Source organism: Colletotrichum tamarilloi (genome assembly GCF_030869305.1).
Source record: "Colletotrichum tamarilloi strain Tom-12 chromosome Unknown Scaffold_86.1, whole genome shotgun sequence".
NCBI classification, from domain to species: Eukaryota; Fungi; Ascomycota; class Sordariomycetes; order Glomerellales; family Glomerellaceae; genus Colletotrichum; species Colletotrichum tamarilloi.
In genome coordinates, this window is record NW_026849469.1 from 107,170 (window position 1) to 133,966 (window position 26,797).

The window sequence follows — 26,797 nt, forward strand, 5'->3', positions numbered from 1 at the left end:
AAACAGGTATCGTTTGGGTATCCACCGCGTCATTCTAGTTCTCGGTCGATCCAGCAGGTCGCTTAGTCTCGCCCTCTGTGGCCGAGCCGGATGATTCTTGGACATTCAGCATCGTAGCGGCGGGGTTGTTGGTCTCTGAGACGTGGTTCGCCATGCCGTACCAACAAACCACGCAGATGCCCAGAACGCCTGAGATGATGCTGAAAACAAACGCGACAATTCCCTTGGCAGTGAATCTGAAATTTTGTTAGAGGTACATCTAGGCCGTGAGGAGTTTGATACTTACCCAGCCGGGAGCGGATCGGGAGGTGCGTTCTGGCCGCTGAGGTCCAGAAGGTTCTTGGTGTTGCCAGCAGCGTTACCTGCAACGGGCACGTTTCCAGCTGCACAAACATCGAGATGGTTCTGCGGCAGAGTGAGGGACTTTTGGATCTCCAGCGGCGCCTCGATAAAGGTCGCCAGCAACCCCGAGGTAACATGCCACTCGATGTGGCAATGGAACAGCCAGATGCCTATATGAAAAGAGGATTAGTATAAATCCCAGTTTCAACCATTACGCAAGGACATATTACCTGGGTTGTCTGCCTTGAAGCGGAGGACGATGTTCCCATCGGGCCAGAGGACGAGAGTGTCGCGGCGCATAGGGACGGCGGGGAAGTCACTCTCAGTCATGTTTGAGTCTGCAAAAGTACCGCTCTCTTCTTCACCACGGTACAGAGACTGGAAGTGATGCCCGTGAAGATGAAACGGGTGGCGACCGGAATCCAGGTTGTTGACCACGATTTGAACGATCTGGTCCTTCTTCAGAACAAAGCTGTGGGTGTAGTCGCCGTAGACTTCGGCATTTTCCGCATCGGCACCGGTTGTAAGTGCAGTGTACAATGACGGAACCACTGGTGCCTTGTAACTAATGTTGTTGAAGAACGCATAGTTGGCACCATCACCCAAGTTGTCCATGATGACGTTGAGCTCAACGGTCTGGTCTGGCTCTCCGAAACGAGCCAACTCGTCGTGTGGTACCAGCGTCATGTCGTCAAAAGGATTGAGCTCATCGATCAATGCCGGCTCCGGAAGTGAGTTGCTCTCATTGTACACCAACCACCCTGTGACGTTCCAGTTCAGATCATCGGGCAAAGTGTCGAACAATGTCTGGAGGTGAAAATATCGACATTAGCATTTGAGATGGTTTCTTCACGAACGGCCTTATGTGTCTGCATCATTCTGGAAGATTCAAGCTTACCGTGTCCATGCTACCGACAATGGCGAAGTTCTCGGCCGTGGAGTTCTTGGTTGTGAGAAGGAAGCTGCAGCGCTGGGCGACGGACAGGTAGATCATCTCAGCAGTCGCCTGTTGTGTGTAGACACCGTCAACTTCGATAATAGACATGTTGTGCCCCTCAAACCAGAGATATTGTCCTGCAAAAGCACCAATGTTGATAACGCGCATCAAATAGGTCTTGCCTGGCTGAATCGAGATGGTGAGGTTCTGCGTCTCATTCATCAACGCTGCCTTTGGCACAGGCTCCGCGCCGGTGGGGTTCGTCTTGCTCATGAACGGCGGGATGAGGTTCTGCATCTGCTCATGGTACCAATCTGAAAGCGTCAAGACGATTTCCTCGTCGTAATCCCCGGCATAAGGATTGTCCGGATCATGGATGATGAGACTGCCGCGGAGTCCGTCTGGGTACTGGGACATGGTGTGCGAGTGATACCAGTATGTGCCCGGTTGGGTGATCTGGATCACCGTGAAGATTGGCATCAGTAAACACTCCGTTGCTAGAGTTCGTAGCCATGCGAACTATAACGTTATAAGGTGTGACTACTCACGGTGAAGTTGTAGAGGAATGATGAGCCCGGCGGGATGGGGCATTGCGACACCTGGGCTGGACCATCCATGTGCGTGGTCCCGTTCATGAACAGCCCGTGAAAGTGCAGCGAAGTGGACTGGTTGCCCAAGTCGTTGTGCACGTTGATCACAATGTTGTCGCCAATGTTGGCCTCAATCTGGGGAATGGGCCATTTTCCATTGATGCCAATGACGGGGCGGTCGAAAGCACCGTCAGGGTTGGCAGTGACCCAGCCGACAGTGAAGTCGTAGTTGACTGTCGCTGCAGCAGCGAGCCGCGAGGCCACGCACACGAGCGCGAGAGACAGAGTCTTGACCATGGCGATCTCGGTTCACTCTATGGTCCAGTGAAGATGGTCTATGGCGTGTCTTCCGAAGGCTGTCTCGAATGACAGAAGTAGCCGCGATGGGAATTGGCGAGGAGTGCGATGTCCTGGCTGGCTGTCGATGAGAGGAAGACGAGAACTTATCTCTGGCTCTTCGACATGAAACGAGGTGGGTGGCACCCTACTGTAAGGGAAAGAAGGGAAGATAGGAGGAGCAACTGTTGCCGCCGATATCAGTCTTCGATCCTCTCAAGTTGAACGGGTTGGAGTGTCGGGCGACATATCGGAGTCATCTGATTTTTCTTCCCTCCCGGAGGCTGGCCGACTCTAGACGAACAGGGTCTCTCAGAGGCAACGTTTCCGGGACGCCACTTTCCATGGAAGTAAAGCAAATCCATGCCGGCACAAAAATCACTCAATTATCTTATCCATCTGATCAGCAAGCACCGGGGTTAGACTAGTAGGGCAGAAATGCTTAGCACCGGGAGACCCTTCGGGGCCTCCTCCACCCGTTGCCCCCCACCATCACACGACCGGCCTGCGTTTGTGGAGACATCTTCGGTTCGAGCTTGCATTTAGATCCATCTTGTAGCGGTACGGTCGAAATACATTCAACGACATGGCTACCAGGATTGTGTTTGAGCGCCGCTGTGTTGGATGTGGAAGCAATTTTAACAGCGTAGTACGAGTGTTACGACTCACGTTGAGCGCCAATGATCATCGCAAGTGTTTGGAGGAGAAAATACCTGATAGGACTAGCCGAGAAACACCCGCTCTTCTCGATCTGTTTCCTGCCCAGCTCGGACCTGGTAATCCAATCTAATCGATCCATCAACCACCCCTGAGGTGATGGGAGGAGAATCAGCACACCTCCAAGATCCGCAGAGTTTTACAATATCGACCTCCCATGTATTGGTGGGTTCATCTGGACTCTTTGCCCTCCGATGATTGCCGTGTCGACATACCTAGACCCCTCCGATTCCGAGCTCGGCTTGGAGAAGCACCAGACTCGATCCGATAGGCACGACTACTCCCCTTCGATCAGCAAGCCAGATTGATAAAGACTTTCATCGCCTCATCGATCTCGGCTAAGAGACCTCCAACCTTCGCTCCGAACTAGACTTCATCCAACCGGTTCACACTGATCCCATCATCACGAGCAAGATGGCCGTCAACGTATTTTCGGTCCCCGTCTTCCTCGTCGTTTTCCGCGAGTCCTTGGAGACTGGCATCATTGTCTCTGTTCTCCTCGCTTTCTTGAAGCAGACCCTCGGAGGCCCCGGACGCGATGTCACTGTCTACAAAGCTCTTCGTAATCAGGTAAAGTCTTGGCCTAGCTTTTATCCTTTTGCGAACTTCGTCGCGTTATGCTAACCCGTCACGCGACGCAGGTCTGGATGGGAACCGCCCTCGGCCTCACCCTCTGCATCATAGTCGCGGCCGCTATCATCGGTGTCTTCTACGGAGTCGGTCGAGACAGCTGGCAAGCGCACGAATACTACTACGAAGGCTCGTTTGCTCTTTTCGCATCCATCATTATCACGCTCATGGGAGTTGCTCTCCTTCGAGTTGGCAAGCTGCAAGACAAATGGCGCGCCAAACTTGCCAAGGCCATGGAGCCCCAAGCAAAGACAACGACCTCGACGTTTGGCTCTCGATTCAAGCGGAACCAGGAGAAATACGTCATGTTCTTCCTACCCCTCATCACTATTTTGCGAGAGGGGATTGAGATGATCGTTTTCATCTTCGGCGTCACTTTCGCAGCACCTGCTACTGCCGTACCCCTCCCGGTCGTGGTTGGTTTGATCGTTGGTGTTTTTGCGAGCTACCTCCTCTACAAGTAAGAAATATTACCACACCAGAATGGTCGGCCAGAAGGCTCTAACGCGAAATCTTCAGGAGCGGATCTACTTCCAAGATTCAAATCTTCCTCGTCGCCTCTACCTGCTTGCTCTACATCGTCGCTGCTGGTCTGTTTTCGCGCGCCGTGTGGTTCTTCGAAGCACAGGAGTGGAATACAGCCGTCGGTGGTGATGCGGCTGAGGTTGGCGCAGGTCCTGGATCCTACGATATCGACAGAAGTGTTTGGCACGTTAACGTAAGTACCCAAGCTCGCGCTGAAATGGGACCTGTGATCGCGAGACTGACTTCTTGCAGTGCTGCAGCCCTCAGTTGAACGGTGGCGGTGGCTGGGGTCTCCTGAATGCCATTTTCGGCTGGAACAACTCTGCCACCTACGGATCTGTCATCTCGTATAATGTCTACTGGATCTTTGTAATTTGCTGGCTTGTGCTTCTGAGATTCCACGAAGTCAATGGTCACTGGCCCCTCGTGAAGCCAAAGACTCCTGGTAAGGTCGAGTCCGCTGAGGAAATGCCAGGAACATCTACGCCTACTGAACACTCTGTCAACGAACCCAAGAAGGATATGTCAACCACTACAAGCGCACTGAGATAATTAGGCACGATGGCGGGCTCGGGGTTTATTTGGTTTGGAGACCTTTGTGCTGCCGGATCTCATCCATAGAGGGGACGAAAACTTTGGTGGAGGGGCAGACACACTCTCAAGACTTCGGTCCCTATACCAAAACTCTGGATTTTTTGGTTCATTTACCTAGAAATTCGAATAAATATCTGAATAGTCATCAACCTTCTTGCTTCTTTCACTAGCCTCAAACCTTCGACGACTTTCTGTCCAAGTCTACAGCAATAAACCATGTGGCGAACCCGCTCTTATGTTGGACAATATTTGTTTACTCAGTCTGCATCCTTTCCTTGGACGTGTCACTGGTTTAATCTCTAGCAGTTTCCTTAGAGGATATCCTTCAAGGCCCTTCGTGGACCAGCCAAGCATTTGGACCCCGCTCCATGTTGTCCCATGAACACGCGAGCAATCGTACGGGGCCATGGTATGAAATGTTTTCTCATCGCATTACTCGGTGAGGAATACAGCCACACCTGCATGAGGCATAGGTTTAGATCTACTAGCCTCTACCTGGACCCAGCGGCCCACCATCCTTCGGATAGTAGCGTTCTACAAGATAGGAAGCCTACAGCGTGTGACTAGGAGGATCCGCTGAGGGGAGCTGCAGAAATGCAGAAAAAGTAACTTCAGTGGGATATTTACCCAACCTCCACTAGCATCAGAAGACTTTTTGAGGCCGAAGCGATGTCATTCCACGGGTACGCAGAGACATTGCTTCATATCAAACGCGACTGAGTGACGCGGGCTTCCTCCCGGGTGGGACTTTGACCAGAACGTGGCGTAGGCTGTAGCTATGATCCCTCGGCCTTCCGAGGTGTCAACTCGGCGATAGATACCAGGCCACTTCGAACTTAGTAAGCCATGCTCAACTCGGACCACTGGCATTTTCTTGGGGGTTCATTGCCTGTTCTGTAAACCATGACAAAGATACTTGGTAGACTATGTGCGAATAGGTCGGCGACAATATGGGCGATCAGTGTCCACAGTCGGGCACCTGGTCACTATCTTCCTGACATCTCCCCGCAAGCCAAGGCGGATGGTTTGCCGGGACTATGCGGCAGCCAGCCTTCTTGCGTTCACTACAGGTCTTCCCAAGAACTTGGTAACCAGAGTCCCCTGTAGAGTCCGTCTTTTTCATTACACCCCCACGATTGTCAGCAAATCCATCTATACTGGTATTGGCTTGGGAAAACTCCACCAAAATCGCACTTCTAACCCCTTGATCCTTACCGACTTTCACTGGGATTCGGCAGGCATGAGAGGGTCTTTGCAAGAACCCGTGTCATCTCAAAAGAGACATCGATTCGAGGTCGAACCATTATAGTCACAACTTGGGAAAAGCTTCCACGGCTACTACGTTGTAAGTCCCCACGGTTTCATTTATTTTTGCCTACTCTCCATACTTGTTTCTAGAGGGTTTCTGGGGCGAACGACATGCCTTCTAACACCGAATATCCGCGTGTGCCCGGGTTAAGCCGTGTGGCCTCAGTTGAATTACACCGCACTGCTTTCCAGGTGGATTACACTTGAAGAGCCACCTACATTAGGTGCCAGGATTGCCGGGACGCGTGGTCATGTTAGCCATTAGCATGGCGAATTCTGCGTACAGTCCGTTAATTCCATGGACGAGCACACTTTGCCTCGAGGTATCCACGAAGCCGCAGGCCTTATGTTTCTAGAATTCCGCCCTCCACCAACACTATTATCAACTTCACAGTAAGTAAGTAGTCACCGAAAGATTCCCTGTGTACACGTGGGCTCGATCTCTCTTGTAATTGGTTCAACAGGAGGATTTAGTCGGCTTTTGAACGATCTTCTCGTGGGTCATTGTTTAGAAATCCAGAATAAGGGCCCAATCTTGTCCCACTGTCTAGACGTTTGTCTGTAATCGTTATCTTGAAGTACGCGGAATAGCCTATTTGCGTGTTGTACAAAAGTGGTCCAAGAAAGGTTACCCGAGGCTCTTTATCTCATGCATCCAACATGCGTTCCGCCCGGTTTCAACGAGACGCTGTGAGGTCACGGCGGACTACATTAACACCGTCTTTCTGAGAAAATGAGATATGAGCCTTTGTGACCTAGAACTAGCTAGAGCATGTTGAATTCTTGCAAGCGACTTTTACACATGGCGGAGACCTTGCCACTCTATTCCAAAATCTAAAGTTATTGCAACCGCCAATGTGAGGTAATGTCAGACATGATTAAGAAACATGGTTGCGACTAAAAGACAGGGCTCGGTCGTACGAGCTCAAAACTGCTCGGAGTTGCGATCTCGGAGTTATGGTCAAAAAGCTTGTCAAGTGGTGCCCCCCCCAAAAAGCCAAGTCGGACAGACCCGAAGCACCGGTTGGGGCTGAAGCCGGGACGGTTTTCTGATTAGCAGGACTAAAAGACATGGGCTGAAAAACTTTTATTCCCGATCCCACTTTGGCACGGCTGTTGAATGCTTTGTCGATTGGTTGAGTCGAATGGGTATCCGTAGCGTCTGTCCACAAGTTCGTGTCTGTCCACACCCCCAGATGCCTTTCTCAGACCTAGTTTCGAGTATCCACGTGGAGCGGAGAGCTGTACCCGCTTTTTAAAACTATGACAAGCAACTTCCACATTCATTCCTTCGCTCAACGATGATTCGTTCCTTTCTACGGTAACTGTTTCCACGCCCAGAGTCCTGATACGCAACCGACACGGCTCCAAACGACCGTCGTTCATATTAGCCTTCTTTGACTGTAGAGAAGTGTTCACGTCGGCTCTTGTTTGACGGGAATACATGATGTAGTTTAATTCCTTCACATGGCATCTACAATATTCCATGGTTTGGAAAATACTAGGATAGTGAAAAAGGTTGCTTTAGGCATCGTTTGTCGTGACAACCCGCCGAAATTAGGCTTTGGACCCTGCAATTAGTCTCCTCTGACGTACGAGGTCCCAAGCGGCCGCCCAACAGACTTTTTACTAGCCTGTTTTATCCGTCGCAATTCCTCCGATGACTCCGGCAAAGTTAGGATCGTGTTTTTCTCAAGGACGGAATCAGAAAGATCTAACGAGCCCACAAGGCGAGATATCATTCCGTGGTCCAGTCGACCAAGGTAAGAATCTTATCAAATCCACTAAAGCCGCTGGAACCTTGGGAATTGTTGGGGGCGTACGTGAAGAAAGGCTTTAAGTGGGTACCAGATGGCGATAGAATTCGTAAGCGTAGAGTCCTCGAACCTACCAACCTCACACATGGCAACTTGTTGGACATATTCGTGGGTCCTCATGGTCTCTTGGATACCCACTGGCACCTACCCGAAGAATTCAAATCTCCTTTCTCGCGTCAAGAAGTCAATAAGTCACACAAGTCACTGGCAAGTAGATCGACATCGAAAGCGAGTCATTTCTTTTCAAGATACGATCCAGGCCAGAACCTAACCCGCCGGCGTGTGTGGCTCTAGCGCGAAAGATTATCTAGACATCTGATTAGATCCAATCAGGGCCATCGTGAAGCTAATGATTGACTTTTCCATGTCACATTCAGCCGTCCGATGTTCGCAGTCTCGCAAGCGATGCGGTATTTTTGGTGGGAACATGATACGAAAATGAGGTTCTCGACCAAGGAAGTTGTCCGTGATTGAAATCAGTGCATCTGATAGTGGAACAAGGGATGAACGTTCCGCACTTTGACCATTTTGCTGGAGCTAGATTGATACGTAGGCAGAGTTTTATTTTCTCATTTTCTTTATCGAGATCTGATATAAGTGTATGAGGAAACTCGCCAAATCCTCTTAAGGTGCGGTAGTTTGGTCCGAGAGAGAGTCTGCCACTTTTGCTCATATCAACATCGCTATCGACTGGACGCTTTGTTCAACACTCAATGTTGGCAAACATGATCGAATCCCGTGCAGCCAAGCAACCGAAGCCGCCCAACGCACGACAGCTCTTGAATGAGTGGAATGTCAAGGTATATGCGGGAGTAGTGGCAGGTGTCATTGCGGCTCTTATTATCTACCATTGGGCGCAATGGATCAAACGCAGAACATCAAAGTCACCAAGAACTGGCTCGTCATCGCCCCTTGCCAAGGCTTCTAGGTAGGACTATCGTCAGAAATCACTTGGCGCTCGATCAGCCCTAACAACCGGCAGGAAGATACGAAGCCTACTGGTTCGCAAGGTGCCGGGGTTTCCAACGGGAGGCCATGCCTTGCTGACTATTGCTTTCGTCGGCGTCAACATTGTCATGTCTTTTCATCATGTTGACAAGGCAAAGATGAGCAATTTTGCTGCAAGATTCGGATGGTCAGACTTTAAGGGTCCCTTTGCCACCTTGTTGGGTGCTGACATTTCATGTACAGGATGTCGACGGCGAACATGGCGCTTTGCGTCTTCTTCGGTCTGAAAAATACCCCCCTCGGTGTCTTGACCGGACACTCCTACGAAAGACTCAACTTCTTCCACCGTCTAGCCGGGTACGCGGCCGTACTTCAGATGCTTCTTCACGCCATCTTCTACATGGTATACTACGGAATGCAGGACCGGTGGAGCACACTGCTCGAAGTGCAAAATTGGGAGGGCATTGGCGCAGGCTTTGCCATGCTCCTCCTGCTCATGGGCTTGGCAAGAAATCTTGGCTACGAGTGGTTTTATGTGAGCCACCTGGTGGGATTCCTGCTGGCCGTTATTTTCACTGGGCTTCACAGGCCCTACTGGATATGGAAGATCCCTGTGGCAATGGTTTTCATCGCCGCAATTTGGGGACTTGACCGTCTGATTCGGGGGTCGAGAATGATGTACAACCTTGTCAACAACAGCGCTACCATTTACCGGTTGCCAGACAATGGTGTTCGTCTGGTCATCAAGAAGCCTCTGTCGGGTGCTACTCCCGGCTCGCACTGCTTCGTTTGGATTCCCGGTGTTCGCCCATTCCAAACACACCCCTTTACCATCGTGTCCAATACCCCTCGCGGGGGGCTGGAGTTGGTCCTCAGCTCCTATGATGGTTTCACCAAGGCTTTGCATGATCTAGCTAATACCGAGGCTGGTACAACTGTGTGGGCTTCTGTTGACGGACCCTATGGAGCGTTCCCTAACCCGAAGAACTACGACAAGGTGGTCTTGATTGCCGGAGGCAGCGGGGCGACGTTTACCTTCGGCCTGGCAACCAGCCTCTTACAGCACTTGGAGTCTGAATCGCACAAACGTGTCGACTTTATCTGGGCCGTCAGAAAGAGGGGTTTGTCCAATTCGATCAACGACACGTGTGGAGTGAACGCTGACGTGTGTGACAGAAAATCTAGAATGGTTCACGGATCACCTTCAGTCACTGAGCCAACACGGCGCAGGGGTGAACGTGTTACTGCACGTTACCCGAGAGGGCTCCACGACCTCCTTGAGCGAGTCGTCCGAAAATGTCTCGTCGCCCACTTCCCTGAAGTCACCGAACGAGAAGGTCGAAGCTCTTTTACCCGGGTCTGGCGCGGAGCAGAACAAGGAAGCTCTCTCTTCGACTGCGGCAGTACCACAGGGAGATAGATCGTCGGGTCTTGAGAGGCTGTGCGATATCAAGTTCGACAAGTTGCGGGCTGGGGAGGCCATCACTCAAACGCTGCAGTCAACTGCGCCTGGTCAACGGGTGTTGATTGCTGCTTGCGGCCCGCAGTCACTGACCGAGATTGTCCAGAACGCAGCTGCAAACTGTATCGCCACTGGCGACATAAGCATCGAAGTACACTGTGAGAACTTTGGATGGTAATCTTAGGGGTTCGAGTATACACTTCGAGACCATGGCTTGAAAGAAAGCCGTGGACTTTCGTGACAATGGATGGCTTTTATGACTGGTCAAGAAACCAGCACGACAGGAGTGTTCATCACAGCGACTTCAGTATCATACAAGATGTTTCACTAGTCACTCATAGAGGTGACCATTAAATCCATGAACTTTTCGCCTGTAAGCCTCATCCTTAATCCCAGTGAGATTCACAATTTTTCGGAACTGCACGATGTAAAGATCCGGGCATGGGATAGAAAACGGTATACCATCTTCCGGCATGGAGCACGTGGGCAATCTGACCAGCTTTGGAAACCTTATGAAATTATTGATGACCTCTAACGTAGCAAAGAAACGGCTTCCCATAATTCCATGGCTAGTTGATACCCTAGCATGGGTCTAAATTTAGCTGGTGTGAGCGGAGAGCTCGGTCGTTGTGGCAGGATTGACAATCCAGACATGACAAGTGCCCCCTCGCTCGGTCTCCGGGCATCTAGGAGCTAAATCCGAGCCCCTTGACAGCTTCGAGATTCCACATTCAAACGATCAGCTAGTACGAATACTCTTTAGGTCGAATATCTCAACAAATCAGCACCTGCCTGGGCAGATTCCTCGAAAGAGACCTTGAATTGTGACGTGTAACATGGTAGATACAAGCTACCAACGCTATGATTGACTCTCCAAGCAGGTATTCGCTTTTGGTCCCCTGACCATGAAATGAGAAGCCATCTCAACCTACTGTACATCAATGCGTGCTAGTCTGCACCATTACTTGTAATACAAATGTGATGATTGGTGGGTTCGGCTGAAGTCTTTTGGCCCGAATGTACTAAACGGGGAATGCATTTCAGCATACAGAATCTTGCCGAAGCTTGGTCGAATTGTGGCGATATCCTTGTTTGCCCACACCCGCCCAGAAAGCGGAATCTTCGCTTCGAGGGGCCCAAGCCCAGCCAGCGCCTCCACTAATAGGTAGATGATAGAAGCGGAACGCAACGTAAGATGAGGTAGCGCCGATAGCGAAAGCGAACAAAATATCGAAGCCGTGGTGTTGGAAGTCGTACCATCTGGAAGCGCAGATAAAGATACACAACGCGAATGGAACAAGGGTGAGGACCACAAGATAGATAGGTGGAGCTGCTGCTTGTCTTCGAAACGGTATGACCTGCTCAGGGAGCCTGCCCGCCTGGCCTTCTCCCGCCAAGCTCTCCCCATCGATGCGCGAAGGGAAAGCAGAGTGATGGGTAGGTCCCAGATGTACCCCCTGAGGTGCCCACGGCGCGGCTACCCCAAGTTTGCTCGCCAAGAAGAGCATGAGATAGATGAGTCCTGAAGCTGCGACGGATGAGTGTCCGGACGGAAAGCTGCGGAACCCCTCATCAATAACACTCTTGTCAGGGTTGGTGCAGATGTCGGCCGATACGAGCTGTCCCATTGCGACGGTGGTGGTGTTTGATATGCCACCAACAATGTACCGGGCCAGATTGTCGAGATCGGGCTGGCAGCGGGCCAATGCATTCGGTCGAGGTTTCCCGAGTAGGTTCTTTGTTGTGCTCACGATGAACCAGGTCGTCACGACCGAGAGGACGAGTCCCAGCCATCCTGCGTGCACCTCCCAAATCTTCCTACTCCAGACAAGGGACCTTGGAGTATCTCTGGGAACTGTTCCCCCGGGTACGAATAGTATGACTACTCCAAAGATCACAACTATCGGTAATGCGACGCTCAGGAGCAGTAGATTCGTCACAGAAACGGTATCGCTGTGAAGCGGAAAGCTGATATCTGGGTTCTCCAGGTTAAAAGGCCGTTTTTGTGGCGACAGATTGCCAAGCAGCAGGCCTGCCACGGCAAATGCGATGAGTAAAACCCAATCGATGGCATAGGATAGAATCAAGATAAAATTCCCCATTGTCTGGCGTTTGCGATGTATGCCGCTGGGATCCGAAATCGATGAATAAGGTCGACGGGATTCAAAGGGACCACGGTTCTGGAGGTCCTCGAGGGGAATATCGAGCATTCTGTTGTCCAAGCCGAAACGCAATGAGCTGAGTATTGTTCAAATTCATAAGATTGAAAGCGGGATTCAACATCTATATTTATGTGCAGCTCACAATGGCTGCGTTCGAATGTGACTTAGACCTGGATGCAGGGACAGCGCCTCTTCCCTAGACTCGCCCGGTTGAGTCGCCGTCTCATTCCCCGCCACATGACAGGCGCACTCTACTCCAACCTCACATACGCGTAGCTTAGCAAGCCAAAAACGGCCTAATACTAGACCGCACCCATTGAGGCTGTGTTTTGCTCTGGACAAGGTCTTAATTTTGTATCAGTTGGGGAAAGGGGCTACAAGAGCGGCACAGATCGTCGGGGCCTAAAAATGGCCAGTGACCTCCTCCGTACTGGACGGACCTCTCATCTCCCCGACAGCGAGAGTTTTGACTTGACTACCGATACTTTATTTGTCTGTCAGATTTGGTCCAGAAACCTGTACCGCCAACTTCTCTTATACTTTTACTCCCTTCAACAACACTTACCAGACACTTCCTGGAATCGAAGCTTGCTTTGAATGATACCCACATAACCAATGCTAATCTGCTGACGCGTTCCATAAGCCACTTGCCATTGGAGAATTCCAAGTTGTAGATGCCTGGATGTGTAACTCATACCTTGATCGGTGGATATCATCCCGTGAATATTGAAGATTCACGTTGCCTCAAATGTCCCTGAAGTCATATCATCGACCGTAGAGGCTTCGCATAGAGCACTCGAGAGTCCAGACATTTTGCAGCCCCAGCGCCTCTCTCGTGTCGACAGAAGATCCGCATAAGACGGCGGCGGTTACACCTGGTGCGTACGATATTAGAAGCGAGGCAGCGTAACACAGCCCCTGACATAGATGATGACTCGGTATGTAGGAAAGTTGCTATCCTGCCACTCTAGGCTCAAGTATCACAGGGTGGGCAGTGATGGGCTGGCGGGTGGCGCTTTCTCCTCGTATCGAGCGCTGCGATGAATGATGCTTCTTTGAAGTGTCTCACAGTCTCAGGGGCTCACACTGTCCCAGCTTTCTTTCCGGCACGGGGCTTCGATGGAGCTAGAGGAATACTACATCCGTCGAAAATCAGCTTTCGGAAAGATTGAAAACAAACTCTCAAAGTCTCTGCCTTAACCATTGTGCAAGAACTTGGTCAAGTTCTGGTAACGTCTTGAAGAGTCACTGTGTACATTTACTTCCGGGAACTTGTCAGTAAGCAATATATCGTGGCCTAGGTTTCCAACGGAAAAGAAGATTCCTTAGACAAGGAGCGTGGAAATATCTAGCTCGATGTTGCGGGTGGCTGTCTGGGGCGTGTGGGCACAATGCGTCGAGAAGGGCAGCACGTGGTCAGAGAACCAACCACCTCTTGGCAGGGCAGTCCCGCTACCAGATCTTTCTAACTGCTGCAAGTCCTCAGATCATCCTGTCTTTTGAAACTGCTCGGAATCTCAAAGAAGAATCTAGATACTCGCTGCTACTTTGCCAAAAATCATGATTCTCCGAAAAGAACAGCCTACATCCCTTTTTCCTTACAGGTACCTTAGCCAGGACGGTGAGTCCATCTCCTTTTGCCGCCATCCCCGACGTCATCAAACATCCACATGCTCCCAAGCAGAGAGATTCGTTGTGCTGAACGTTCAGATCTTACTGAGGTATCTCCCAATTGCACTGTTGATAGCGATCTATTGCATGTTGCCATCTTAGGCTCTTTGGCTAACTTACGTTAGGGTGGTAGCAGACTTTGCCATTGGCAAGATCAAACAGACACCATCCATACCTTCGCTGCGCGACCGCTCGTTTCTATTTGACAGCCTGCCTTTGATCTCAATTGTTTGAACAGTCCTCCGAGCTGATTATCGAACATCGAATAAGGAATATTCAAGTATCCTACGACGCCCGTCACGTCAGAACAAAGCATTGCCAGCTATGGCATCATCATACGATTCTTTTTCCTATCCCGTTCCAAAGGATGCTCCAGCCAAATTCGGTCACGGGTCTTTCGCGAATACAGGCGATGAATACTATGAAGGAGAAGTAAAGGACTGCACTGTTGCTGAAATAGTTGGATCGAAGCTGCTGGATTGGCATTCTTCACGAAGAGCGACAACAGAACTTCGGGTTAATCGTGGAACACCATCGTATTCGCACATCATACCCTTGAACGAAAGCAATATCTCAGGAGGCTCAACAAAATCTCGTGGGCCTTTGAGTGAATTTGAGCAGCTATTGCAGCTTGGCCTGGGCTATCCAATGATTGGCTCCATGGAGCATTTTGGCCGACTTCAGGCTCCAAACCCAATTGCCGAAGGCAAGGGAACTTTCGATACTCCGCTGACCAAGTGAAAGATAGCTATGAATCTGGATACGATTCCGGCTACTATTTCCCTGAGAGAAGGGTGCCATGGCACAGCATCATCCGACCTTTTTCTTTCCTTATTTACTGGCAATTGTTTCTTTGCTTCCTTCTTTCCTTCTTTCTTCATCATTGAAAGTTCAATGATCCCAATGACATCCAGCCGCGGCTCAGTAAATGTCTTCATCCTACCTAATGCTGCGAGGCCTTCAGGATTATGGCGTAGTTGACTCGATGTTTCTAGTATCCTTCTCTTTTCTGTTTCATGTCAATTGGGCACCCATCGTGGAAGACCTTTTGCCGAATCTGGCTGCGAATCTTTATCGAGTGCCTAGAGGGCTGGTCAGATTGTAATTTATTCGATTTGAAGTAAACCAGAAAATGGATGTCCTGGGCCTTATCCCTTGGATTCAGCTCGCTTGATCGAGTAAAAATACATTCAGCACAACCTTGTCGATGACAAGTGCGTGATTGAAAACATACTCTCTTCGCTTACAGAATGGCAATCTTCCCAGAAGATATCGCAATGTCAAACATTTAATTTTGTTGTTGGAGTTGTGCGAACTATCCCTTTCGTCTTAAAATTAAGAAATAGTCAGTTTCCTTGATTCACTTCCCCTGGCCGAGACCCATATCAATTAGAATCATATCGGCCGCTCTTCTTGGTCAATTGGCATGATTCTATGCGTAGGTGATACAGCTACTCACTTTGGACAGTTCTCCTAAAGGGCAGGCTTGCATTAACTTTCAGTCCTGCGACTTGTTAAGGCAAGAAGCAAACAGATGACGCATGGGCTAGCCTTGGTAACCGACTACTACGAATGTACCCTGATTACAGTCTTAAGACTGTGCTTTTTTGGTGCTGAGCTTGATTTCAAACAAATTCATTCCAGGTACGCGGGAATGGAGTTTGGGAATGACTGCGCTGGCAACTCGCCGTACTATGTCTTCCACATCTTCTTGCGAAAGCCTTCTCCAACATGTGCGGCTCCCTTTCCAGCTATGCCGCCGGACGCCTGGAAAACACTCATCGAGTCTCAACAGAGAAGTCATCCTCGGTTAAAGCACTCCGAGAGTTTGATAGCCGGAGTGAAAGGTTAGACAGCCTCATCTCGGCACGATCCTCAGCAGCATGACTCGAGGTCTCTGGTCCGAGCCTCTCTGGTGGAGATTAATTGCCTTGCATCCTATCGCATGAGCTTGCGAGACCGATGCAAGTCAGGATGGTCCAGTGTCTTACCTCTATGTTAAAGTCTATCGCAATGGTTCGTCCAAAACATCACTATCTCCAAGCTAGATCATCAGGAACCGCACAGCTTGGCATATCTGAGCGCTTACTTAGATATAGTCAAACCTCAGAGACAAATAGATTTGATTACAGCGCCGTAGTCATTGAAGAGAGATGTGTCCCATGGAAGGATGGGATATAAGTACATCTTCCACACCCGGCCGCTTGAACAGTGAGATATGGTTTCATGACAAAACATGTCGAGTCACCCCAAGCGTCAAAAATGTTAACCCATATTGTCTTCCTTGCGTAAGAACGCCGCATCTAAAAATGGTCGAGCCAAAGAATACATATACTGACGCACACCAAGGACCCTCGCGGCGGGTACCCTCGCCCAGCAGGAGATCAGCTGCTTCTGTCGCGAACAGGCATCCAAAAAAGTCCGCGTTGACTGGACGACATCTGCATGCCACGACCAAGGCTATATGAGTAAGTCATTCCCTTGAGTATCACCATAGTGGAAACAGACTGCTAACAGAAGGCACAGGAGGCGATGCAGTAAGCTAACGATCCAGCATCCCCGCTGCAGTCCCAGGTCTGCCCTTTGCTAATTGTGCTTTCTTCTTTCACACAGTGCATTATCGTATCCGACCCTGTGCGAAACAATGACTTCCAAAACGATTGCCTCGAGATCGATGGCTTGCAAACTGCAGAGTGCGGACCATGAGCCGACTTTCCTCAAGAACGACCCATCGCAGAAGAACATGTTGAGAAGGCCGAAAAAAATGTACATAAAGCACTGAAGGAAGATGTTCACACGAACAGCGACCAGAAAGGAATGGCTCAACGAAGGGTCTCACATTCATATCGATAGTCATACTAGCCGGAACAGCGCACCACAGTTTCCGCAGTGACATTCGGACCAGTTTCTTCGTCACGAGGATTTCTATCCAAGAAGTGTTGAGCTAATTTACAGAATCGAGAGTGAACTCCTTTACCACGACTGAACCCCCAAGAGACGTCGTAGCATAATTGAACACTGCGAAACGGAACGCTAGGAAGAACTGCCACCTGTTGTGGAGGGGGTAGTCCGGTCCAAGCTGGGTGAAGTTCTCTCCGTCGAGGCTGTACAGCAGCTGGCTCGGGTTATCTGCCTCAACCCCAAAGGTCGGGTGGACGTCTGCGACTATGCGAAGGTAGATGTCCACAGAACCATCGGCAACCCCCGACAGGTCGACTTCAGACTCAGTGGCCGTGGCTACGATCGTGCCATTGGAGGTCGTCTGCCAGCCAGAGCTCTCGGACAAAATAAGATCATGAACCGCGACAAGCTTCAGAGTGCCGCCCTCCTTGCGGAACCCAATGTAAGCGGACTCGTCGCGGAAGATTGAGACGCCTGATACGTCGCCATCAGCCATATTGCCAAGATTCAGTCGGAATGTGCCGCTGCTCTTTGGTCCTTGGATTCTGTGGGCAAGAGTATTTCTCGCTCTGTATAAATCGCTTGTGATAGTTGCCGTATGCAGTGTCAGACCGTCAGGGCCGAGCTCCCAGGCAGAGTTGTCCGGGTTGTGGTTGAAAGCCCATTCGGCTGAGAGAACAGGGCTATCGAAGTTGTCGGTGTACGCTCCAGCTGCCTTCACCTTCTTCTCCGTCTCAATAGGCATCGGATACGTCTTGCCCCAGCCTCCGGCCTCATCCGTAACAATTTGAGGCCAGCCTTCTTCGTCCCATGTAAGCGGTGCCAGAACCGGGATGCGGCCACTTGGATACGCGTCCAAGAATGACATATACCACCAGTCACCATCAGGGGTATCCACAATGCCTCCCTGATGAGGTGTTCCGGAGTTCGGAATTGGGGATGCCATCCTGTCGAGAACCGTACGATTGGTGTACGGACCCCACGGGTTATCTGCTTTCAACACATGCTGACCATCCGCGGGCTTGGTCAGCCAGATGTAATAGCTGGAACCAATGTGATAGAATCTTGCTCCTTCCAGATATCGTACTGGGTCGACCCACACAACCTAGAAAGAGAAGTTAAAGATGCCCTTGCATGTTCCGGATTCGGAACTTACCTCGTTCCTGACCGGCTGCAGCCCATCGGGTGAGAGTTGAGCGACGCTGATGTTGTATCTTCCGTACGCGACATACATAGTATCATCGTCATCAACAAGGACCCCCAAGTCGTAGAAGCATTCTTCGATGGGGGGTTGAGCAATCCAGGGTCCCGCTGGATCACTAGCGGTAAAAATCCAGGTCTTCATTCCGCCAGACTGAATACACCCGTACCAGTAGAACAGGCCATTGCTTTCCCGGTACTTCAAGGAAGAAGCCCAAATGCCGCCTACATAGGCACTGGTGCTGCCATTCAGGTAGTACTCTTCTCCAAAGATGAGCTCAGGTACCGAGTGTCCCACATACTCCCAGTCAACAAGGTTGTAACTCTTGAGCACAGGTGCCCCTGGAGAATAGTGCATCGTCGAAGCCGTGTAGTAGTATGTGTTGTTGACGCGAATGACCTCCAAATCGGCAAGATCCTGCCACAGAACAGGATTCGTGAACGAGGTATCCTGGGCTAGGGCCACAGAGGCCGCTAGCACCAAGGCTGAAAGGAGGGAGAATATCATGTTGGTGGCTGATCTAGATCATAACGAATCGGTACCGAAGTCTCAAGAGACGACCACAGTCGTGATAAGCTTATTATTATAGTGCCCGAAGCTAGCTGATTATGGCCTCAATCATGGCCGAATATTAGCTCTCTTCCCACTCGTTGACACGGATCGACGTGAGCTATTCCACAACGCCGAGAAACGATCACTTTGCGCACAAATAAGACGATTGCGCGAAGTGTGATCCCGGATCAGATCCATCTTGCAATTGGTGCGCAACATCCGAGTTGGGGTTGATCTGGGGCGGCTAAAGGCGGAGGCTGGGGATGCAACTGATGAGGTGAGGGGAACGGACGGAGATTCTCCAGCATCATGCGGGGAAGCGGGCCACGATCATCGTCGCGACGTCCAGACACATTGATCAGTGAAGTGACTGCTTAGCCACGTTTTGCAGGATGACAGATAATGGCCGTAATGGCATTTAGGAAGTCGACAACGGAGTTCCATACAAGTTTCTCTATCCACCTCGACGGATTCCCTAGGCGTGATTGCTCGCTTACCTTGCCCGCAAATTGACTAGATACCTTGAATAAACCTCTAAGTCGTTGACTTGACGGACATGATCCATAAGGCTGTATGAGATGGAAAATACTGCAAGGGTAAGACAGAGCAAGCGATGATATCTGGAGCGCATTCAGGGTGCTATGAGAAGGGGTACATCGGGAAGGTCATCAAGCTGGATTATCTGTGTACTTGACCGCTTCAGCAAGGGCGAATAACCCGTCATCGATTTGGTTCCATCAACTTCCGGGCACCAACAGTTTTGACCTGCCCTCAGTCTTCTCATCTTACCTTACTTACATAATGACTCTCATCAGTAAATGAGGTGGCAATCTCTGAGCGATGTCGCCTGCATCAATGCTAAGCGCGCGGTTGCCTCCAAGTTTACGAGTCATTGTTGGGAAAGGGGCGAAAATTCGTGTCTGCTTCCAGAGGCCAAGTCATGCCTTATTGCGGTCCTCAACAGCCTTTGGAAATGAAAGAAACAGAATGATCCGAGAACTCTTCATTATATCCACTTTAAATTTGGTAATGCGATATATTCAACAGAGCAGTAGCCCATGTCCGGAAAGCGCTGCTAGTCACTAGCATGAATTTAAGTCATGGTGAACATACTCTGAGCATAAGGATGTCCTTAATTGACGACTTTCATCTGTCCAGTATAGCCATTGTCCTCTTATGGCAAGCTTGAAAAAGCACGTCAATCAAGGGCGGGGTGGGCACTACACTGCTCCATCAAAGCTGCATCCTCGTACTTGTGACCCACGAAGAATTCATCTTCTCCGATAACAAGCTTAGACTTTCATCTGCCCCGATTGACGAAGCACTCGAGAGGGTTTATAGATGGGATTAGTAGCTGGCTTGGCCACGAACGTTCTTCCCGGCTATGGGACAATCGTCTCCAAAACAGAGAGTGCCCAAGAGACCACTGTTGTGTGGGCTTGAAATAGTTTGATCCACGCGGCTTAGAAGTAATAGATGCCACGTCGGATATGATCCGACAAAGAGACGTAATTCCTCAAATCGCCTCCACTAAGAAAGCCACCCTCCCCAAAGCTTCTAGGCGAATCCATTCAATCTAGCGAATCCTCGGAGAGTACGGCGATGGCGATTGAACAAAAGCAACCCCCCCCCCCCCCACTGTTTAACTCCATTGTTTTGTATTACTAGAGGATTACCGTAGTACATATAGACGCTACCCTGCCCTCGAATTCTATACTATTTAACCTTAACCTTTTTTATAAATTACTTATTCTTTTTTCTATTTTACCCTCTTTTTTATTAAAAAATCACTAAAATCGTAGTTTTAATAGCTTATTAATAAGCTAGTATTATTATTTAAAAATAAATAACCTATTTTTATATATAAGTACTAGGAATCTTATTATTATAAAAATAATAATAAATATACTAAAATATTTAAAAAAGCTTTTTAATAAACTTTTAATACTATTTAAAGTAATTATCCTCGAGCTATAAAAAGAAGTAAAAGTATTATATTAATATAGCCCTATTTATCTTATTAATATTAATAATACCCTTTTTAATATAAAATATATTAATAATATTCTATAGTTACGTTATTATAATTTATAAATTATATTTAATAATAGCGAGGATTTTAGTATTTTTTTTTAAGTTTTTTATTAAAATTATTATTATAGGGTTAGTTTAGTTATAAGTATTTTAATAAGTATTTTAACTTAACTTAGAGGCTCTTATAGCTCTTAATAAGAGGTTTTTAAGGGATTTATAATTAGATTTTTTACTTATTATAAATAAAGCTATTATAGTTAAAACTATAATAATTAAAGCTATAGTACTACTTATAAACTTTAATAATAAGTAGTTAGTAATATAATTATCTTTTTTTTATAATAAGCTTAAAAAAGTATCTTAATTTAAGTACTAAGTAGGTATTATATTATTTTATTAAAACTATATTCTTATACTTGTGACTTAAAAAGAATTAACTTTCTTCGAGAACAAGGTACTTAGAACAAAAGCAACCTACTATTAGACTCAAAGCTTGACAGCATCTCAACCCCACAGAATCTCTCAAAAATAGACTGCCGAGCTTGACGCGGCCTGCAATTATGAGGGCATTCGCGCCAAGACTGTATGGCTGGCAGCAACATGCCAGCGAGATCGATGGATTGCAATATGAAGACAAGGCTTTCAATGCAGAAATGGGAAGTCTGGTCCGCTTTTGCCCCCTTCACGACCCCTTTTCGGACAACACGAGGTTGCATTTTCGTTGTGGCTACCGCTTTCCTGGGTTTTCTCTTGTCCGTTTGAACGTTGTCCTAGTAAAAAGAGTGAGCACCGCCTCAAGGTTGCTACACGGCGAACTGATCGGAAAGCCCGGGACTCATGGGTAGCATGGCGTGGCTTTGGGGCATGTGGACCCCTCCGCGATCTCCACACGGAGTCTAAGTTCATCAGTCCGAGACCGATCTGGGAAATCCCTATACGATTTTCGGTCGAAAGTGGAGAGGCCGTCCATCGTGTCTACGGGATGTGAAGGAATATCCCAATATTTCGAACCATCAAGTAACTGTCGAAGTTGAGCATTTAAAGTCATCTAGAGTACTCTAGGCATTGGTGTTATCGGGAAGTGAGTGAGCAGAAATGCTTAGGCAGATAATTTCGATGCAAACAGTTGAGCCAGGCTTTGCGAGAGATGAGACGATGGTTCGGACGGTGAGGGTGGGGTGACCTTGAATGAGCCTCAAACCTTGATTGATTGCCCCAGTTATATGCTCCGCGTAATAACCCGTCAACGCTGGGTCGCGAACACGGAGCCGTCCAGTACTTCGACTTTATCAGGAGACTTCAGGCTGTGGAGGGTAAGTTTGCTTTAAGTCCAAGTTTACTATTCGAATTTCATCTTAACATGTGCTATTGTCTCCAACTCCTAAAGTCTTCGGGTCGGAAACGCCAATGCTCGGCCATCGTCAGCTCGCTGGCGCCAAAGTCATGGAGTCGAGGAGAGCCACGTCACCTAATGAAATGTAAAAATTGCACAGAAGGGATATTGAGTGATTTCATATTGAAATTCTAGAAACATCGTTCTGGCCTCCTGGCAACCGCAGCAAATTTGCAAGGGCCTCCCCAGACCCAACGTCTGGCACGAGTCAATCAGGGGGCCACGATCTCCAGAAATTTAGGTTTACTTGCTTGGCTTGCCAGGAACACGATCATGCCCGAGTCTCCGAGTGACCCAAGCCCATGGCTCAGGAAGTACCTCTCACTCCAATCGTGAATTTGCTGCTCGCAACAGCCTCGTCTACTGTTGCTTGTTGTCTCGCGCCTTGACACATTGCGAATTAGCCTGAACAAAACACGGAGAGCTTCATCACACAGCCCCTCTTTGAACAAGCCCCTAACCAATCTGCCCCCACAAACAGACACTGCCGTTGCCAAGTGCTCCTTCACGGGATCTAGAATGCTAGCGTCCGAACTGTTGGTTCCCTCTTCTCTCAGGGGCTGTTGATTTCCATACAAGTAGGGCGAGAGATCGTCGAGTACTACTGATCTATTAGGAAGTCATCATCAGCATCCAGCTTCTCGATCCAGTCTCTCTCTATACCAACACAATCGTTTCGATACTACCAACCTTCATTCCTTCGCTCAACTCCAATAATCTTGATTCTCCCAAATCAGCCACAATGCAGTTCACTTCCGCCCTTTTCTCAGTCCTCGCCATCGCCGGCCTGGCCGCTGCCCTTCCTGTAAGCTACCTCAACTTCTAGCATCATATCAGTTGAAATGATCTTCCACACCATGGACGACCGAGCTCAGCTACAGTTGAACATAAATGAAGATGAACTCAAACTAACAATCAAACAGCAGGCAACTCCTACCGCCACGGCCTCGGCGACCGCCACCCCTACCTGCTCCCCCGGCCCCACCATCGACTACACTGTCGTCTCCAACGACACCCTGACCATCATCTCCCAGAAGTACAGCTCTGGCATCTGCGACATCGCCAACGCCAGCAACCTCACCAACCCCAACTTCATTGCCCTTGGCCAGGTCCTCAAGGTACCCACCTACGTCTGCAACCCCGACAACACCTCCTGCTTGTCCAAGCCCGGCACCGGTACCTGTGTTGAGGGCGGCGCGGCCACCTACACCATCGTCGCCGGCGACACCTTCTTCATCGTCGCCGAGCGTCTCGGCCTTGATGTCAACGTTCTCCTTGCTGCCAACCAGGGTGTCGACCCTCTTCTGCTCCAAGTTGGCGATGTCATCAATATTCCCGTCTGTTAAAGAGCTCCCACGCTATGGATCTGGTGAATTTGTCTCGCAACAGGAACATTGGATTGACAAGATTGTCTGGGCCGAACTTGTAGAGTGGTATAGATCGTAGCTTACTGCACTAAAATTGAGCTGGATACAATCATTCACTTGCTGCCATCTATTTAACACCTGCGACGTGTGTACTCTGAGTCTCCAATAACGTGAGCAGTCTTGATGTTATAGTAGTTACTTGTACCTAGCCAGCGCTACTGATAAACAGGCGCGAGGAAGGCTTTTGCGGCTTCCTCCACCTGTCATAGAAACCAAAGTACTTTGTATGAGACTAGCCAGCTCAACTCTCCCTCTCCCGATATCATTATATGAACAACTTTCGTTCAATTGCAAGATATATAGCACCGTGCATGATCGAACTGATAAATTGATTTGAAACATCCCTGCGTACATAACTGATTCCGTAAGGCCTTGAGACATCAGATGTGACCATTGTTTGGGCCATGTTAGACAGATTTTGACGGTAATGACCACATTCAATGGCACAAGCTTTCAACGTATACAAGCCCTCCACAGTTTACTGGTTGTAGTACATGTAAATATCCTTAATCTTGAAGTCGGCCTGGGTGGCAGGGGGTCCGGCACTCCATCCCTTGTCGCCGTTGGACCAGTTGTTAAAAACCCAAGGACCACTGGCAGAGGGCACGTCACCAGTCGTAGTCCATACCTGGACGCCATCAACGTACCAGGTAACGCGGCCGGGAGTCCAGTCGAGACGGTACTCGTGCTCGGTGGTAGTTGGGCTGGCAGGGGGTGAGATGGCGTTGTATGTCTTGATACCATCTCCATCAGCATCCTGGTTCGTGAGCCAGAGTTTGCGAGTTCCTTGGTTGCTAAGGGAAGCCGGATCAGAAAGCCACTCGATGTCAGTCTCTTGGCTGTCACTCTGATAGAAGAAAGCCCCTATAGTCGATTGTTAGTACCGAGTGGCAGATTCTGGGGCGCGAATACGTGACTTACCGTTGCAGACTCCAGCAGGCTCACTGAAGATAGCGACAGTACGAACTGAGGCGTACTTGACGTTGAAGGTCGTGGAGACCTCGGCTGCGCTGTAAGGCATGGCTGTCTGGCCGCCAGGAACCTTGAGATTCATATACCCACTGCCGACAACCACATTGGCTGCGTCGAAGCGATGGGTTGGCGGGTCAGAAATGTTCCATGTGCTCTTGTAGAGGCCACTGGGAAGGGTAGTGCCACTGGCAAAGTTGAAAATCTGGCGCTTGGCATATGCGTAGCCGTCCACAACGTATTGGCCATTTGTAACAGTCGGCGCAGGAGACCGAGTCAAAGCAAGGACTGGGGTGATTGCCACGAGGGCAGATGCGATAAATGAGAAGTGCATTGTGATTTGAATGATCTACGAGAATAGGGGGTTTGGTCTGGATAGCTTGAGTTTCTCTTCCATCCTATTTTGCAGTGAGTAACACTGAGTTACTTATAGTCTTCAAACATAGCATCTACTTCACTTCGTGAGGTCTAGCCAGGCCTCATAACCTGGGCACGTCATGATCAGTTTCTCGATGATGAGAACGCAACGTTGCCTGAATCCTGCAACGCAAGTCCATTGCATCTCGCATGTCCCCTGCATACTGGCCGATGACCTGCTTGAAGGAAGGCGAGGGCATCCGAGGAGACGAATGACGCTCTCGCGAACTAACAGGGTGATGAAGGTGGGTTGCGCACTTTCTCAAGGGATGGAAATTGGAAATCACTCGAGGCTCCGCGCAGCCAAGAAGAAGTGGTCCCTTCCAACCACCAATCGTAACATCCCGCTGCGAAACATGTAGCACACCCCTCCAGACCATTTCGAGCAGTTCTCTCATTGCCAAGTCCGAGCCTGAAGGGTCTATGAGGCTGGATTTGCGCTGACGGGTGTGGCGTTGGCATGCGAATGCAAAGCTGGCATTCTCCCTTGCCTCGATCGGCTCGGAGTTTCCATATGATAATACCGGCTTCTAGGGAAGTCAGCCTTCACCTTTACTCCCTTGATATTGCCATCGGCCGAGAAAAAGTCCGCACTTGATTATCGTCACAACCTTAATCAGGGCGAGAAGTGAGACATCCTAGAACTCCGCGGTCGATGGCGGTAAACTGCAGCGATGGCAGGAGCTGCATGACCGAGTTCGATGAGGAATCATCCACGCGCCTACAGCGGCAATCCTCTCCATCTAAGGACCGAAGCCCCTGCTTCTCGGACTAGAAGCCCGCAGCCGCTCCCTTGACGGGCTGTCCCGCCCCGCTGCCGGAGTAACACGCGTTTTGCCGACTGGTCTACTTTATCTCACGTCAGTGCAGGCACCCCGAACTCTATCTGACTACATCCTGACCCCGCCTGATATGCCGGTCAGCGATGGTCTATCTTATCTATTGGTAGAATCACGTCCTGAAGCATCAGAGCTGATGAATCGTGTCATTCCTCGCTCCATCCACCCATGACGGCGGGTTGCCGATGATGCTCCGGTGGTCTGGAAGACGAGTGGATGGTCACATTGCATCAAATCCTAACATTTGGGTCATGGGCAAGATGGGATGAACTAACACCAAGTGGAATAGGAAGGTGGGGGGAGACAGACGATCGTCTTGTCTCGGCTCCTCACGGAATCGCCTAACTAGCGAGACCCAGCTGCAAGGTGGTGGACAAGAAAATCACTTCGTCAGCCTCGGCCTGCCTAGAAATGTGACAAAGTCGATAAATGTGATCACTGTCTCACAAAGTATGATGCAATGACCTCATATCTTGAGTCCAGACCACGATGTGCACTCTCGTTGGAGAATGGTTCGACTAAAGCAAGACCCGGCTGTAGGCTGTACGATTTCGTGCAGGCTGGAACAGCTGGAAGGCCGGCTGGGCCTTCGAACAAATCCACCTGACTTGGCAAAATGCTGCAGGAGCTTCTTGAAGGATCAATATCATAAGTGCCTGGTCAGCAATACGAGTAGTTCGGCGAGAGCTCCAAGTTGAGATAGGCCCTGATTCTCACTTGTTGAGGCGGAACTTTGTCCAATGCGAATCAGCCCTTCACGCTTCATCGCGCTTCAATTGTTTTTGAGGGATTCTTTCGAGTCAAAATTCATAGCAAGCTTATCAAGTGATTGGCCATGTTGCGTCTAATCTTGATCCTCAATGTTTGGATCCTCGTGGTGGAGAGATGAATGCCGTCGACACACTAATATCTTCTAGTTTATCATGAGGAGTTCATACTAGGCATATCTCCTGCTTAATCATTGTTCATCAATGGTGCTATGGGACCGGTAATTTTACTCGCCACAAGTTTGATGGTTTTGAAGA

General features: G+C 49.5%; 8 protein-coding genes across 8 annotated transcripts; 4 read left to right on the forward strand and 4 right to left on the reverse strand.

Moving 5' to 3' along the window:
• Positions 1 to 34: 34 nt before the first annotated feature.
• Positions 35 to 2,166, reverse strand: CTAM01_13011 (multicopper oxidase; the record flags this gene model as incomplete). Its single annotated transcript, XM_060529016.1, has 5 exons — positions 35 to 236; positions 287 to 512; positions 573 to 1,149; positions 1,241 to 1,735; positions 1,828 to 2,166. 5 exons carry the CDS (start codon positions 2,164 to 2,166, stop codon positions 35 to 37), a joined length of 1,839 nt encoding a protein of 612 aa, XP_060376436.1.
• Positions 2,167 to 3,336: 1,170 nt separating this feature from the next.
• CTAM01_13012 (plasma membrane iron permease) lies at positions 3,337 to 4,629 on the forward strand (the record flags this gene model as incomplete). Its single annotated transcript, XM_060529017.1, has 4 exons — positions 3,337 to 3,492; positions 3,564 to 4,012; positions 4,072 to 4,270; positions 4,330 to 4,629. The coding sequence occupies 4 exons, from the start codon at positions 3,337 to 3,339 to the stop codon at positions 4,627 to 4,629; spliced, it is 1,104 nt and encodes a 367-aa protein (XP_060376437.1).
• Positions 4,630 to 8,521: 3,892 nt separating this feature from the next.
• Positions 8,522 to 10,384, forward strand: CTAM01_13013 (uncharacterized protein; the record flags this gene model as incomplete). The annotated part of the gene is made up of 4 exons (XM_060529018.1): positions 8,522 to 8,724; positions 8,779 to 8,931; positions 8,988 to 9,865; positions 9,921 to 10,384. The coding sequence occupies 4 exons, from the start codon at positions 8,522 to 8,524 to the stop codon at positions 10,382 to 10,384; spliced, it is 1,698 nt and encodes a 565-aa protein (XP_060376438.1).
• An 862-nt stretch (positions 10,385 to 11,246) lies between these two features.
• On the reverse strand, positions 11,247 to 12,416 carry CTAM01_13014 (uncharacterized protein; the record flags this gene model as incomplete). The annotated part of the gene is made up of 1 exon (XM_060529019.1): positions 11,247 to 12,416. One exon carries the CDS (start codon positions 12,414 to 12,416, stop codon positions 11,247 to 11,249), a length of 1,170 nt encoding a protein of 389 aa, XP_060376439.1.
• Positions 12,417 to 16,301: 3,885 nt separating this feature from the next.
• Positions 16,302 to 16,745, forward strand: CTAM01_13015 (uncharacterized protein; the record flags this gene model as incomplete). Its single annotated transcript, XM_060529020.1, has 4 exons — positions 16,302 to 16,327; positions 16,389 to 16,507; positions 16,566 to 16,576; positions 16,653 to 16,745. The coding sequence occupies 4 exons, from the start codon at positions 16,302 to 16,304 to the stop codon at positions 16,743 to 16,745; spliced, it is 249 nt and encodes an 82-aa protein (XP_060376440.1).
• A 238-nt stretch (positions 16,746 to 16,983) lies between these two features.
• CTAM01_13016 (glycosyl hydrolase family 43) lies at positions 16,984 to 18,648 on the reverse strand (the record flags this gene model as incomplete). The annotated part of the gene is made up of 2 exons (XM_060529021.1): positions 16,984 to 18,045; positions 18,097 to 18,648. 2 exons carry the CDS (start codon positions 18,646 to 18,648, stop codon positions 16,984 to 16,986), a joined length of 1,614 nt encoding a protein of 537 aa, XP_060376441.1.
• Positions 18,649 to 22,862: 4,214 nt separating this feature from the next.
• CTAM01_13017 (intracellular hyphae protein 1) lies at positions 22,863 to 23,466 on the forward strand (the record flags this gene model as incomplete). The annotated part of the gene is made up of 2 exons (XM_060529022.1): positions 22,863 to 22,925; positions 23,044 to 23,466. The coding sequence occupies 2 exons, from the start codon at positions 22,863 to 22,865 to the stop codon at positions 23,464 to 23,466; spliced, it is 486 nt and encodes a 161-aa protein (XP_060376442.1).
• Positions 23,467 to 24,025: 559 nt separating this feature from the next.
• Positions 24,026 to 24,850, reverse strand: CTAM01_13018 (uncharacterized protein; the record flags this gene model as incomplete). The annotated part of the gene is made up of 2 exons (XM_060529023.1): positions 24,026 to 24,411; positions 24,469 to 24,850. 2 exons carry the CDS (start codon positions 24,848 to 24,850, stop codon positions 24,026 to 24,028), a joined length of 768 nt encoding a protein of 255 aa, XP_060376443.1.
• Positions 24,851 to 26,797: the final 1,947 nt, after the last annotated feature.